Raw genomic sequence first — 15,596 nt, 5'->3', positions numbered from 1 at the left:
ATCCGTCGGTAAACTGTACCTGGGCTTGTTGCAGTGACCTGAAGTTACTAAACTTCATGAATGTATGCACTGGTGGTGGTGAAAGTTGGGCAGCACGCTAACGTCTTTTGTCCACTCTGTGTGCTCGTAAGGGTCTAACCCTTTCACTCCTTTGATTTTTTTCCACGTATCTTTTCTTTGCCTTTTCGTCGAGTCTGTCTTTGTACAGACCAGCATTGTTATCCTTCGTTTTGTACATACCTTTTTTGGGGGGCAAAGAAAAAGCAAGAAGGTATTGGAACCGGAGAATGAACGTTTTGCAGTGCTGCAAATACTTGCATTTGATGCGGTACTTGGATTGTTTTGCCACGAGTTCCTGGCATGCAATGCGCAAAAGTCACGTGGTCTGTCAATCTGTATTGTGGGCTTGTTGTTCCTACTGAGGTTCAGACAAACTGTTTGGGTTTGTGGTTGGGGGTCGGCGTGGCTTGTGGTGGGAGGGGCTTTTGCTTCTCTGATGACTCTCCCTGGTCACTAGCTGTGGATAAATAAAAGTAGAAAATGAGGAACTGTCACACTGATCTGAGCCCTGAAGTGAAAAATAAACTGAATATGAGCATAATGGAGCTGAAAATAGGTTTAAGGTTTAAAACAAGAAAAGAAAATGCACAGTTCTCACACCCGGAGTTTACCGTCGTCTTTTATATGCAATCTAAGGTTTAAGTTCTAATGACCGAAAATCAGGCTGATCTAAACTACATCTACATAAAAAAGTCAAAAGAGAAGACTCATATGACATTTGTTATTCATATTTTAATAAAAAAAAAAAAATGTGAATCCTGTGACCAAATCTAAAAATCAATGAAAAATTTGACATCACTCTAAGCCACCACCAAAGGTGTGCAATACAGTAAATGTTGGTCTCAATCTGATACTAGATTGAGACCAACGTTTAATGAAATGCTCTAAAAGTTAAATTAGACAAAGATGATCAGAGAAAATAAAAACCATAGTTTTTAAATGATGATTTCCCTTTTTAAGAAAGAAAAAAACAGCGGTTTTGTGATAGGCTGACGTTTGTTTTCTTGGTTTTAACTGGATTTCTTTTTACAGTTTCAGGACTTTTGTACAAAAACACATAGCTTGTGGTAATTAAGCTTCAGGTTTTGGTGAAGCCCTCAGAGGTGAAATACAGATTTGTGTGTGCATGTATTTGTGACTTACTCTGTAGCTTGGAGAGAGAGTACTCCAGCCCTCTCATGGCTTTAGCTTGGTTACTTTTAAACCTGGCGAGACCGAATTCCTGGCGGAGAAAGACAAAGAATTAGTCAAAGATAAATACCCGCACCATACGTTAGCTGTATATAGATACTGACGAAGTGTCACATAGTTGGTATTGGTATCTTGGCTTGGCTTGAGAGCCAGGAGGTATTACTTCACAATGTTCTGAGTGTTTGCAGACAAGTCAGCATCTTCCATGCAAACTATGGGCGACAATGGACAATCTGATAAGAGACCAAACCAATCGCAGACAGAATTTTGGTGCAGCACCCTCTTTGCAACGAATTTCCCCAGCAACAACTCGCTAACTAGTCAGGGGTTTTATTTATGACCTGCATTGCCAAGGAGTAACCGAGATATTAGCTAAGCCAACATGAAGCTATGTAACAAGCATAACAACCCAACTGCAAAAATAATGGAATAAAATTATAATCGCAAACATGCAGAACATTAAGGCAAACTAAGCAGCCGTTATCAAGTTCGTGTTGACCACACCTCCAGCCATTACTGGGGATCTTTTATAGAGATTGAAAATGTGATGTCATTCTGGGGTAAAACCGCAAAGGATTCTGGGAATTCGTGGCAAGAGGTACTAGCGCATGCATGCTTTCACATGAAAACAGTCACACAGCGATAAAAAGAAACACAAAAAATGGCGAGAAGCTGTTGTATTATTAACTGCAATAGCTGGTCGCATGACAGCCACGGGAAGCAGACGGGTAAAGAGATTGTTTATGGGATTACGTCATGGAAGAGAAATTGTTCAAGCCATGTTTCCGAAGTAACAAGAGCTGACGTATGGCCTGGATTGGAGCAATTTGAAGACCAAATATAACGTTTCAGAACACTCCAGCTCACATGTTAGTCTGCTCCAAGCATTTCCACAACAGTAAGTCTTCTGTTGTAGTTATTACGTAATTTATCATAACATAATTGTTGATGTAGGTTACAAGTAAGTCTTATATTGATTTGAATAGAATTCATTGCGCTATGCTGCTTTGTTCACTGTGGCTTTGCGGGCTAATGTTTGTTATGTTTTGTAGGAAAACCAATGCAAAATGCTGGAATGTGATCCAGACTGAGCACCCTCTATCAACCTGGATCATACTGAGTTTAAAGCTGCTACCACAGCCAGATTTGATCGGTTAAGAGAGAGCGAGATCAAAACAGCCACGAAAATCCCGCATATATGTGCCCAAGTGTTGTTTTCAAGCAATCAAGTGATGAATAACTGTTTTCTACTATGCTGGTTTCCAATGTTGTTGTTGTTGTTTTTTTGTTGTTGTTTTTTGCATTGTTGATTTGTTTTTTATTGAAGCAGCTAATAAAGCATAATGGAATACAATTTTGCCTCTTTCTTGTAAGATTCTATAATAGAATGAAACAATAATGCCAGTTATAAAGAAAGACAATAAATTGAATGAATTATGAAACACTTATTTTTTTTCTATTAGATCTGAAAATGTTGTGTAATACTACAACCTGAAACTACAAACAGATTTCGTTGGCCTGTACAGAAGAAAAAGGGGAAAAAAATGTAACAACAGCTGTGAAATGGAATAGTCCAAATCACCAAAAGTAAACTGGACCTGGGCTTGTTGCAGGGATCTGAAGTTAATAAACGTGAAGTGCATACACTCACACTTAGGACCATACAATAATAAATATGTCCGTGATGAAAGTTGGGCAGCACGCTAACGTCCTTACTCCACTCTGTATGCTCGTATGGGTCTGACCCTTTCAATCCTTTGATTTTTTCCTTGTCCTTTTTTTTTGCCTTTTCGTCAAGTCTGTCTTTGTACGGACCTGCCGTGTTGTCCGTCGTTTTGTACATAACTGTTTTTGGGGTAAATAAAATGCAATTAGGGATTAAAACCACAGAATTAATGATTACCGGTGCTGGAAATACTAGCGCTTGATGCAGTGTTTTGATTTTGTTGCCACGGGTACCCACAAAGCAATGCACGAAGGTCACGTGGTCTGTCAATCTCTATCAGAAATACACTAAGAGAAGCTGGTGTGTTCTTTATACTTTAAGTGATAGTAGGTTGAGTTTGGGTTTTGGTGGCCAATTTTCCCTAGGACTGAAACATTTGTATGTTTGTGTATACCTGTATGGGTCGACCCAGTCCATATACAGCTGTGGAGATCCAGGCCTCCCTCCTCAATTTGGTCCAAAATGGCTGACCATGGTTCTCTTCAAATAGACACCGCTCCACAACAGTCTTAGAGGCAGAGACGGTAGAAAATGTACAAAAAAGCCCGTTTTTACTCCAAACACAAACTGTTCAAGCACAGGAAAAAGTATTATATTCAACCCGGAGGGCGGTGCACTGTTGGACGGACCAATCGGAGTCTACGCTGCGGGACTGTTTTGATCACGCGGACTGGGAAATGTTTCACGTGGCTGCTAGGGACATTGATGAGTACACAGACTCAGTCTGTGGATTTATCAGGAAATGCGTGGAAGATGTCGTCCCATCCAGAACAGTTAAATCCATCCCAAATCAAAAACCCTGGATTAACGGAGATGTTCGCGCGGCACGGAGCACCGCCTTTGCCTCCGCGAACACATCGGACTACAAACACGCACATTACCAACTCCGGAAGACGATCAAAGCAGCCAAACGTGAGTACAGGGACAGGGTGGAGCAACAGTTTGACAACCCTCGGAGTATGTGGCAGGGACTAAACACGATCGCAGACTTTAGAGGGAAACCCAGCACACCGCAGACCACGGCCTCTCTGTGTGAGGATCTAAACGTATTCTACGCTAGATTCGACACAGCGAACACCATGAGACCGGACAGGGTGCGCACTGCGGATGACGTCAGTGCGCACACTGTGTCTGAGGAGGATGTGCGGAAGTGCTTCAGGAAGGTGAACGCACGCAAAGCTACTGGTCCGGACGAGATTCCCGGCCGCGTCCTCAAGTCATGCGCGGCTCAGCTGGCTGGAGTGTTCACGCACATCTTCAACCTTTCCCTCTCTCTGTCTGTAGTCCCAGCCTGCTTCAAAATGGCCACCATCGTCTCTGTACCCAAATCCTCCACCATCTCCTCATTGAACGACTGGCGACCTGTAGCCCTGACCCCCATCGTAAGCAAATGCTTCGAGAAGCTGGTCAGGGACTTCATCTGCTCTGCACTACCCGACTCACTGGACCCTCTACAGTTCGCATACCGCCACAACAGGTCCACTGATGATGCCATAGCCCTGACACTACATACTGCCCTGTCACACCTGGAGAAGAGAGACACGTATGTGAGAATGCTGTTTGTAGATTACAGCTCAGCATTCAATACCATCGTTCCCTCGAAGCTGGACAGGAAACTGCAGGATCTAGGACTGAGCAGCTCCCTCTGCAGCTGGATCCTTAGCTTCCTGTCTGACAGACGCCAAGTGGTCAGACTGGGCAGCATCACCTCATCCCCCATCACACTGAACACTGGTGCTCCACAGGGGTGTGTACTGAGCCCTCTCCTGTACTCACTCTACACCTACGACTGCACAGCCACTAACAACTCCAACATCATTGTGAAGTTTGCGGACGACACTACAGTGGTGGGTCTTATCACCAATGGTGATGAGACGGCTTACAGGGAGGAGGTCAGCGCCCTGACCCACTGGTGTCAAGACAACCATCTCACCCTCAACGTCGCAAAGACAAAGGAGTTGATAGTGGACTTCCGGAGGTGCAGAGAAGTACACACCCCCATCACCATCAACGGCGCTGCTGTGGAGAGAGTGAGCAGCTTCCGGTTCCTTGGTGTACATCTGGCTGAGGATCTTACGTGGTCAGTACACACAAACAAAACAGTGAAGAAGGCGCAGCAGCGCCTCTTCTTTCTCAGGAGACTGAAAAGATTCGGCATGAGCCCCCGCATCCTCAGGACCTTCTATCACTGTGCCATTGAGAGCATCCTCACTGGATGCATCACCACCTGGTATGGCAACAGCACCGCCTACAACTGCAAAGCTCTCCAGCGAGTAGTGCGGTGCTCTGAACGGATAATTGGAGGTGAGCTTCCCTCCCTCCAAGACATCTACAGGAAGCGCTGCCTGAGGAAAGCGGGGAGGATCATCAAGGACTCCAGTCACCCCAGCCATAAACTGTTCAGACTACTTCCATCAGGAAGGAGGTTCTGCAGCATCCGGTCCCGTACCAGCAGACTGAGAGACAGCTTCTTCCATCAGGCCATCAGACTGCTGAACACTTCATAGACACCTCACCTCCACTACTGGAACTTCAACATTATGCACTACATACTGTACAGCAATGCCACTGTTTTGCACATGTCTCAACTCTGTATATTTTTATATATTTTATTTATTGTTTACTCTATTTAATTTGTAAAATATGTGTACACACACACACACGTAGAAAAATATTTAGTATACACATCTAGAAATGCATATACTATTATATATTGTACATATATTTATTAGTTTCAGATCAGCCATTCTTGTATTTTGCCTGTTTACATTATTGTATTTTGCACAACTCTGTTGCTTATGAAGCTCGCACACAAGAATTTCACTCACATGTGCTGTACCAATGTACCTGCACATGTGATGTGACAATAAAAGTGATTTGATTTGAACTTAGTTAAATACTGAAAATGTTAAAACCAACCAGACTGTAAGAGGCCTTGTAGTTTTCCAGTCAAAAAGCATTTATACCTGTGTCCAGTGCAGTTCTTTAAATCCGCAAATTCATCCATTTTCTTGTCCTTTCTGAGATGAGCAAAAGTGGAGAGAATGGCCTCATTTAGGCAACTATCTCCAGCCTTTCCAGCAAGGCATTCCCAGTCCAGTCCTGTTTCTGTCACAGGTCTCCTCACAGCTGGACATGCCCAAAACCCCTGACCTAGTCCATCAAAGTCTAGATGTGCAGGAGATCTCCTATTCAGGTGCTCAAACCATGTCAGCTGGTTCCTCTATTACAGTGGTTCCCAAACTTTTTTTGCTGCCTTTGTTTTACAACACGCACGCACACGCACAAACACATCCTCCAACCACACACGCCCATATTTTGCTCCATTGTGGTTTCTTTCACACCTCAAACATTTAGTAAACAATTAAGCAAATACAAGTAACTTGCAATAAATTACAGGCAGTAAGAAAGTAAACTATTACACTACGTCCACACCTACACGGGTATTTTTGAAAACGCAGCTGTTTCGTTCACACATAAACAGCATTTCGAATCACCGAAAACGGAGATTTTTTTAAAAACTCCTTTTTTTCCGTTTACGTGTGGACGAGGAATACAGAGTTCGTCACGCAACGTCAAAGGTATGTGCCTTTTTTCACGTCACGCTGTGCGCACGTTATTGTTTACATGAGATGAATTGCAGAATGGCAGATAGAGACAAAATACTGTTAATCTTACTGTCTACAGGTTTTACACACTAACATATACAAACGCAGTTACTGTCCCTCCATTTAGAAAGGCAGAGGTGTCACGGTGTGATTATTTTACTGTATGTGTAATAATATTCAACATTGCTATCAATGCATTTTTCAAAAAATGCCTCTCTGTGCAAAATGGGTTTAAAAACATAAACAACTGTGGGATACTGTTTGTCCGTGATAGGGAGAGCACAGTGCTGCTCCCAACGCAGGGAAAACCAATCCTGCAGGGGAGACTTGTGCACTTGGCACTTGTGCAGGTGAAACCAAAGGGCAGATATGCTTCGCCAGATTTTCTAGTCTTTGGCTTAGAATGAAGTTGGTTTGGAAACATATTCAGCGATGCTTCATCTCCTGCTTTGCATTTCTGTGGGCGCCCTGTGCTAGCAGTGTCCAAGAGTTTTGTTTTCTCTCTCCCTCCCTTTTCATACCGCGCCCCCCCTGCAATGGCTCCACACTTTGGGAAGGTCTGCTCTATTACATCTATGACCGTGATCTCATGCTTTCATGCTATTCACAGCTCGTGGCCATTTTCTGATTGGTTATCTCAAACTGCAAACTGCCCCATTCAAAGTGGGAGAAATCGCTTGATGACAATAAGACCATCAATCTGAACTCTATCCTATCTGTCATGGGGTGGGGGTGGGGGGGTTAATTAACCACAGTGATCTAATCAGAGCGCATCTCACCATCAGCGTGTTGTGGTTCAGGTTCCAGGTCTTGGTGATGAGCGTGTGGGCCTGAGGGTCCACGATAGAATCTTCCAGGACGTAGACCGCCCAAGCCATGTGCATGGGGAAGACCCGCTCCGCCCAGCCCGGCAGGCGGTTGGTCTTCGTCAGCAGTCGCCTGGACAGCAGGTGGTTGCTGGAGGTGACCTCGCGGTATAGGACATCTTCCGTGAGTACATGGGTGCTGGTACACTAAAACAGATCTATTTTTTTGAGAACACTCACACATTGTTTTTTTAAAATGTCTTTTATTGTTTAAAAAACTGAAGTTCTCCAAACAACACCCAGGGTTGATGCAGTCAAGATAAAAGCACGACAGTTTGGTCCACTTTGTCCATTGTCTGGAGAAAATGGACTAATGTGTTTTTTTTTTTTCTTTTATTGTACTAGATAATAAGGTGACATTTTTCACTGTTTTATAAGGGAAAAATATCAGATTCATTGATGAGAAATGACTTTGCATATTCACTGAAACAATCATTCATGGACTCATTCCGCTTCCTGGGTACCACCATTACCCAGGACCTGAAGTGGGAGCCCACCATCACCTCCGTCATCAAGAAAGCCCAGCAGAGGATGTACTTCCTGAGGCAGCTGAAGAAATTCAACCTGCCAACCCGGACGATGATGCAATTCTACACCGCAATCATCGAGTCCATCCTCACCTCCTCCATCACCGTGTGGTACGCTGGAGCCACTATCAGGGACAAACAGAGACTGCAGCGTGTTGTGCGCTCTGCTGAGAAGGTGATTGGCTGCAGACTCCCATCTTTGCAGGACCTGTACACCTCCAGGACACTGCGGCGTGCAGCTCGGATCTCAGCTGACCCTTCTCACCCTGGACACAGTCTGTTTGACCTGCTCCCCTCAGGCAGGAGGCTCCGGTCCATTCGCACCAGAACCTCTCGCCATAAGAACAGTTTCTTCCCCTCTGCTGTTGGACACATGAACAATAAACGTACGACTGTTCCCACCACTAACACATGACCCTACGCTGTGTTCACTGCATCATTCCATGTTTGGCACTGATCACCACCTGCACTCTTTCTACGTAGCACTTTTAATTCTTATTCTTACTTTTATTTTTTCATGTCTATTTAAGCGCAATTTATGACAGTATGTTTGCACTGAAGCACCGCAGCAATTTCCTAATGTTGTAAACCTGCTCAACATTTGGCAATAAAACCCTTTCTGATTCTGATTAATTACCTGTATGGGTTTGGGTAGCGCTGCCAGAAGGCAGCCAGCACCTGATGCCACGGGCTCTTAATGTCCACCTCACTGTGGAAATACCTCCCCATGTCGGCATGTACTAACAGAGCTCATTCAGCAGCTGCAGGAACAACATAAGAGACAAGTTATATTTTTTTAAAATATATTTTGTATTTAGTGTCATGAGTTCCTCTTCATGTTTAAGTTTGTAGAATAAAATTCCTGTCCCGTTGGTATGAACACTCACTGAATTTGATCACGGCAAGCAAGAGAGGATAGGACAGTCGTGCCAAAGTCCCCATTAACAGGACATAGACAGCTGATTGTGCCTGAAAATCCGGGTAGCTTTAAATTCTAACAGTGTGTTTAAATGACTTTAGTTTTCATACCACAAAAAGTTTTCAGACACCAAATGAAAACCGTTGGGGTGAGCACGTTTTTAAATATGCAATTGTTAACAGTAGAATCTAAAGTTGCCACTTTAGTGAAGAAATTACTTTGCGTTGGCCGGGAATTGAACCCGGCTCAATTGCTTGGAAGGCAGCTATGCTAACCACTATACCACCAACGCTCACATCAGTAGAGGGGAAAGTAGAGCGACTTATCCTGTGATTAACACAATACTAGTACTTCTATGCAATGCTTTTCGTCATAGCATTTGTTTACTGTAAAAACTGTTAGCTCACCATCAGTTATTAGGTGTTGCTACAGCTCCGAGGCCAGCATTGCTAATCCCTTTGTTTTATAACCGCACTTCACCAGCGGGCTCAAGCTAGTTAGCTGTTTAACGCGGTCGCCGCTTCGTCATCGTCTTCTTTTTTTTTTATCTAAATGCTGAAGTCAGCGTCCGAGGTTGCTAGTACAAACACCCTCTACCGTAAACGTCGCAGTCTGTTGTAGCTGCTGAGGAAGCTAACAGCTTCGGCTAGCCAAGTAACGGACGTACCTAAAGCGCGTGTTTCTCAAAGCCCGGCGGACTGTAAGGGAGCCGGCATGGATAAAACACAGAAGCGAGGCAGTTCGGGGGTTTCTTTGTAGCAGCTGCTTATTTGAGACAGAAACAAAGAAGAAAAAAAGTGGACCCAGGCGGTCATACGTGCACTTACCGCCTTTTTCCACCAGATGGCAGACTAGACAAGCAGAAATCAGGTCACGCTGCTTGGTAGGACGATCTGATTTCCTCGTGTCAGCATTGTTCCCACATCATCATAATTAATGTTGTTCCAGGTTCAACATTGCAAGTGACCAATCACGTTCTTGTGACGTCATTCCTTTGCGACTTCGAAATACCCGCCTTCGAGTATTTCGAAATACAAGTGAAGAAGCGAAAAACCGCCGCCTGTCCGCCGAATTTGAAGTCAATTCGCCTGTCCGCCGAATTTGAAGTCAATTTAGGATACTTTCCTTTAATAAACGGTAAGCATTATACATATGTTCCTCACTTGGCTTGCTGTTTGTTTGCTAGCGATAGGCTACTTGACAACAGCATTAGCTAACCAGTGTTCTCTAGACCAGCGTTCCCCAACTTTTTGGGTGTTTCGTGGCCCGGGGGTTGGGTCAGGCAAAATTGCAGTAGCTTCCCTGATCATTTTACAAACATAAGTGAAGAGAATCTGGACTAAAAGGCCTAGACTTAAGGTTGTGTGCTGAATCTATGAATCAAACTATCACCTGGAAACATAATTAACTGGTCCATAGCTGTGAAACTGGACATGAGTTCTTGATTCTATGGAGATTAACAGTAATCCAGAAATTTACAAATTTGTCCTGGTACATCGCGTAAATGTTGTCCCTGGGACATCGCGTAAATGTTGTCCCTGGGACATCGTGTAAATGTTGTCCCTGAGACATCGCGTAAATGTTGTCCCTGGGACATCGCGTAAATGTTGTCCCTGGGACATCGCGTAAATGTTGTCCCTGGAACATCGTGTAGAAGTTGCCCTGGGACATCATGTTAAAGTTGCCAGAGACATACCATATGAAAGTTTAGCTTCTTTTAGCCCCTGTTTGTTTTATATTATTTTATATATATATATATATTTTAATATTATATTTAATATTTACATTGTATTGCAAAAAACCCCAAAACAAGTTAAAATGAATTAATGAATATTGACTAATTAAACCTTCGTTATTTTTCCACCAGAAATGGACGATATAATTAGAAGAAGTGTTCTGAATGACGAAAAAAAAAGAACTGGAAAAGACACACAACTTTGTGTGCATGTGTCACAATGCCAGGAGGACCCATTCAGTGTTGTGTTAGAAAAATTGAACTCATTAACCCTTCATGGACATTATAAATGTTTAAATGTTGCCTCAGGTAAAGACAGGAAAAGAGACTATTACAAATTCAACTGCATCAGAGCTGGGGAAAAAAGTCGAAACAGCTACAGAGCAGTGGGCTGTAAGGCCTATGTTTCATTTAAAGTACTCAAATGTTGGAAAGACCACACAGTCATCGTGCAGCGTACATATGATAAGCATGATGGGCATGATCCTTCGGACCCAAAAGACGCACATTTCAACAATATTTCCAGTGATTTGAGGAGGAAGATTGAGGAACTGCTTTCCCTTGGAACTAAGCCAGCCATCATACTAACCGAATGTCATAAATGGGCCAAAGAACATGGACACAGAGATCTTCACAACAGAGAGCATTTTGTCACACCACGTGACATTGACAGTGTTAGAACCTGCATGATGAGGAAGAAGCACTTTAACTGTGGAGACAGTCAATGTGTACATACCTTACTTAATGGAAAACATCAAGAACATGTTCTCTTCTATCAACCATACACATCTGACCAAGAACTAATGATTGTTTTGCAGACACCTGTAATGAAATCAAACATGGAGAACTATGCAAAACAGTTAGTATTTGTTGACACCACGCACTGCGTTAACCAGTATTCATTTCCCTTATTCACACTTGTTGTAAGAGATGATCATGGGCATGGAGTCCCTGTGGCCTATGCTATTGTCAGCAACGAAAGTCAGAAAACCCTGGAAACTGTTCTTGGAATAGTTTGTGAGCATTTCCCAACTTCCCCGAGGTAAATAATACATTGACAGCTATTAATTTTGAAATAATTCCTTTTCAAAAAAGTTATAACATGCCAGAATCTAATGCTATAGCTGCAGCATGGGCTGCAAAAAACTTTCCTTTCCAGTTGTTAAAGTTATTCCTATAGGCTGTATGCAGTATTTTATATATCTACTTGTGAGTTGAAATGTTTAATTTGGCATTGAAGTGGTGCTTTGAGATAGCAAAAACATTTTCATACTGTTTAATCTCATTTAGTGTTTTCTTTTTTTCTGTAGAGCATTTATGGTTGACAAAGACTTTGCGGAAATAAATGCTTTGCAGAAGGTTTTTCCAGAGTCAGCTATCCTTCTATGCTGGTACCATGTCTTGCAGGTAAACCACATTGTTTTCTTTTCACGTTGTCTAAGATGCACCTGAAACACATTTTTACAACAGGGTCCTGTTGTTATGATTTGCCTCATTGTGATATTCACCTACTCAGGTTAATGAATATAAAGGGATAAAATGTTGAGTGACTATGTCCATCCATTTAAGACCACAGTGCACTCATCTTCTGGTGGCTGCTTCCCAAAGCTCTTTTTGACATTTAAAAATATGTTTGCCTGGTTGATTTCTGTAATGCACAGGTCCTCTTGTCCAGTGAGTGACAAAGTTATTTTTGGACGTCAGCTTTCTTTTATGCTTTTTGTACAGCTGCTCCTCTGTCTCTCTCTCCAGATTAACTTTTTTTCTCTTACATTCACAGGCTGTTAATCGATGGCTTTCAAAATCAGAGTCCGGGGTCCACGGGCTTTCTAACACCCAAAAGAGAAATGAAATCATTTCTTTCTTTTGTAAGCTGAAAGCTTGCACATCTGTAAGTGTAATTTGTCTATTTCACATTTTGATTTCTTGATTACACTAAGAGCATAATAACTTTCAGTTGCTAAAAAAAGTTACAGAGAGATACAAAATAGATTTTTGAAACAATTTCTAAAACTGGCTTCTTATCTTGCTTATCAAAACAAGTACTTAAGCTGTGCAGAACATCATTGTGTCACCCACTGTGCAGTAGAACTTGTGAGTGGGATTCTTTCACAGACAGATGCTGAAACCAAATATGCTTATAGGTTTAGTGTTCCTTCTTAGCCATTGTAAGGGAAGAAATAATTGCTTCTTAATACAAAAACACGACATATTATTAATAACTTAAAATTCTTAATGTTATTCAATAAAAGGAAAAGGGCTTCAATACATAATATTAAAGATTTCAATAGGTCTGTTAAATGGATTGAAATATATTCTGTTGCATCCAATTCTCTTAGGAGGACGACTTTAAAGCCACATCAGCAGAGTTCTGCCAGACATTTAAGCAATACCCTTTGGTGTGCCAGTATTTTCAGAAGCACTGGGAAGGCATTGGCCACATGTGGTGTGACTACGGCCGTCGCTTCAGTCACGCTCGTTCTGAAACAAACAATGTGATTGAAAGGTATGATTTATTATTTTGACCTCATTCAATTGTATTGCTGAAAAAAAGATATTATGCTTTAATCCAAGAGGCTAAACTGAGTAGGTTCGTCATGTCATTGCCAGAACAGGTTTTAGGCAAATCCTTTAAATTCTTGCAGCGTTTTTTATGTTATCACAACAAAAAACAGAGTAGGTGGATTTGCCTAAATCAGCTAAACCGGCACAGAGCATTCCTTTATAAAAGACGTGTGCAATAGGTATTCCAATTTTTAAAAAAATAATACAGTCTTGATTAAAACTTTAAATTCCTTCAATTACAGTTACTAATCATTTCAAATAACTTTTGTTCAGATTTTTCCACCGCCTGAAATACCAGTTTTTATCTGGCTACAAGAATAGGCGTCTGGATGATCTGATTGAAGTGCTCCTAGGGAAGGCCGACGACTACTTCTCAGTCATAAAAACCCTGCAAGATGTGGGCCGCATGAAAAACAGGTTTGCTGACACCTTGTCTCAAGTTTCAGACTCTGCTTCAAGACTGATGGAAAGTGGTTGGGCTCTTAAAATTACAGTCAAGAACAGCCATGGAGTTAATGCATATCAAGTCCCATCTGAGTCAAGAGAAGACATGGTGTATGATGTCTGCCCTGTTGAGTCCTGCTGCAACTGTACATATGGCTTACGAGGACTTCTTTGCAAGCATCTAGTGTTACTTGCAAAATTAGCAGAGGCTGACAATGACATCTATCCAAACATGGAAACAGACCTTGGCAAGAATTGCAGTGAAAGAAAGGCATTACTTTGTACACTGTGAGGACTTGAAAGTGATAAAAATGCCAAGTTTGTTTGGAAATCTGTGTTTTTTTGCATCGGCTGAAACACTTCAGTGCACTTGTTGTACGTTCTCTCACTATAACACATGTGCTTGCCTGAAGGTGGCTTGTAGCCATTTTAAACAAATGAAAAACTCTCTGAAAAGTCCTCTATCAACTTTGAATGACACTCCTGTAGTTGAAAGCACAGACAAAAAATGCACAGAAGATGCAGTTTGAAAACTAAATGCTGTTTTAGACACAGTTAAACAGTGGGCATTCATTCCAGAGGGTATTACTGCAATGATAGATGAACTGCATACAAATGTCTTAAAAACAAAACAAGTAGGCAAAAGTATATGCCAGTACGAAATAAAGACGACAGATAATGCACGCAAAATTAGGCCATTGTATTCTAGCAAGAAACGTTCGGCCAGCATCGACATTCCAACAGTCTGTGAAAATGAATGTGAACAGTCGATAACCACTGAAAGAGAGACATCCTCTGGAGAAAATGAAAACCTTTTGGAATACAAAACAAAAAAGAGAAGAGTTAAAGCTAAGTATATGCACAAGTAGACTTTTGTGTGACATTTCAAAGGGACTGCATCCATTACTTCTGTTTATTGAAACCTAAAGCTGAATAGCTGTCTTAACTTTCTGCCAAGGAACAGATGAAAAGAAATTGTTTGGTCTCTCAAGCAGTTGTTATTTATGTGTGTTATTCATTACTTTGGCTTGGTTGCTGTTTTTGATACAAATTCATCTGTGCCCATTGTAATATTTTCATATGTTACTATTTTTATATTGCTATGCATTATAAATAAAGGATTACTTATTACTATTAAAGGTCTGCATTTGTAATTGTTGGTATTATTTATAAAATATGCGCTCTTAAGTTTTTTGCTCCATAAAACGATACCTGTCACTTTTTGGACATAGAGTATCAGCTGTTGAGAACCCCCGGCTCATACAAAATAGAAGTAAAAGGTTTCAACATCCAGCCTTTTTATGATTAAATACAAAGTGTAATAACAGAGTTATTGGGGTGTGATTTTGTTAATAGTTAGTCTTAAGTATAAGTTTAATAGTAATGAGTAAGAAAATATAGCCAGAATAATGGAATGAGACTAACACCTGACCTCACACTGAGATTTGGTATGAAGTGGCATGTTTGTGCTAATGCTGACATTGGGGCTCAGAGTTCCTCTGTGTGTATATATTTGTGAACGTTAACTTGGCTAATGTCCAAGGGTTTGACTGCTTTCCTGTTGGATTGTATCACAAAGAACAGGGATAAGAGCACCAGTGGCCGTGCACACCCTCATCTCTCTCCTTCACCCGATCATTAGTGTTGGAAACCGGCATTAGCTCAGAGTAGATTAGACTTCAGTATAGTGCAAGTGATTTGATTTTATGATTATTTGATTCAGTTTTTTCTGTGTTCAAGCTCAATTACTTTAATAAAATATGTTGAATTCAAACAAATAAATAAACAAATAAACTGTGGACATTACCCTTTTAAACCTTTCTGAAACAAGACAGGTAAAAACCAGTGTATAAAAGTTTACATAGGTATAAATAGCTCTAACACTTTACTCCAGCCTGGCGTCCACACATGTGGACATCACATTTTGGGTTATTTAGACCAAAATACTAAATCTT

At 41.6% G+C, this 15,596-nt stretch overlaps 2 protein-coding genes and 1 non-coding gene across 4 annotated transcripts; 1 reads left to right on the top strand and 2 right to left on the bottom strand.

The window, feature by feature from the left end:
* Nucleotides 1–425: 425 nt before the first annotated feature.
* On the bottom strand, nt 426–8,707 carry LOC146673582 (PRELI domain-containing protein 1, mitochondrial-like). Its single transcript, XM_085390788.1, has 5 exons — nt 8,616–8,707; nt 7,365–7,590; nt 3,372–3,485; nt 1,204–1,282; nt 426–517 (listed from the first exon to the last, which is right to left on the bottom strand). The coding sequence occupies exons 1-5, from the start codon at nt 8,705–8,707 to the stop codon at nt 426–428; spliced, it is 603 nt and encodes a 200-aa protein (XP_085246914.1).
* A 410-nt stretch (nt 8,708–9,117) lies between these two features.
* Nucleotides 9,118–9,189, bottom strand: trnag-ucc (transfer RNA glycine (anticodon UCC)). The gene has a single exon. It is a non-coding gene; the product is annotated as a tRNA-Gly (tRNA).
* A 725-nt stretch (nt 9,190–9,914) lies between these two features.
* LOC146673580 (uncharacterized) lies at nt 9,915–14,780 on the top strand. 2 transcript variants are annotated; one of them, XM_085390345.1, is made up of 6 exons: nt 9,915–10,034; nt 10,765–11,674; nt 11,943–12,039; nt 12,413–12,523; nt 12,972–13,138; nt 13,471–14,780. In XM_085390345.1, exons 2-6 carry the CDS (start codon nt 10,767–10,769, stop codon nt 13,931–13,933), a joined length of 1,746 nt encoding a protein of 581 aa, XP_085246471.1. In that variant the 5' UTR covers nt 9,915–10,034; nt 10,765–10,766; the 3' UTR covers nt 13,934–14,780. The 2 variants fall into 2 exon arrangements, with proteins under 2 accessions (XP_085246471.1, XP_085246479.1); XM_085390353.1 differs by lacking the exon at nt 10,765–11,674 and having other exon boundaries at nt 9,928–10,034.
* The last annotated feature ends 816 nt before the right edge of the window (nt 14,781–15,596 follow it).

The sequence above is a fragment of the Rhamphochromis longiceps genome, linkage group LG3, assembly GCF_057381845.1.
Source record: "Rhamphochromis longiceps isolate RC_006_pf linkage group LG3, R_longiceps_female_GT1.1, whole genome shotgun sequence".
NCBI classification, from domain to species: domain Eukaryota; kingdom Metazoa; phylum Chordata; class Actinopteri; order Cichliformes; family Cichlidae; genus Rhamphochromis; species Rhamphochromis longiceps.
Note: the sequence above shows the minus strand (reverse complement) of the source record. Positions and strands in the feature narration are given on the sequence as shown.

Excerpts from the sequence above, each read along its gene's own strand:
- LOC146673580 (XM_085390345.1), top strand. The coding sequence starts at position 10,767 with ATGGACGATATAATTAGAAGAAGTGTTCTGAATGACGAAAAAAAAAGA. Across the intron at positions 11,675-11,942 it reads CATTTCCCAACTTCCCCGAG|AGCATTTATGGTTGACAAAG; the intron begins GTAAATAATACA and ends TTTTTTCTGTAG. Across the intron at positions 12,040-12,412 it reads GCTGGTACCATGTCTTGCAG|GCTGTTAATCGATGGCTTTC; the intron begins GTAAACCACATT and ends TTACATTCACAG.
- LOC146673582 (XM_085390788.1), bottom strand. The coding sequence starts at position 8,707 with ATGGGGAGGTATTTCCACAGTGAGGTGGACATTAAGAGCCCGTGGCAT. Across the intron at positions 7,591-8,615 it reads CGCTACCCAAACCCATACAG|CACCCATGTACTCACGGAAG; the intron begins GTAATTAATCAG and ends TTAGTGTACCAG. Across the intron at positions 1,283-3,371 it reads GACTGGGTCGACCCATACAG|GAATTCGGTCTCGCCAGGTT; the intron begins GTATACACAAAC and ends TTTCTCCGCCAG.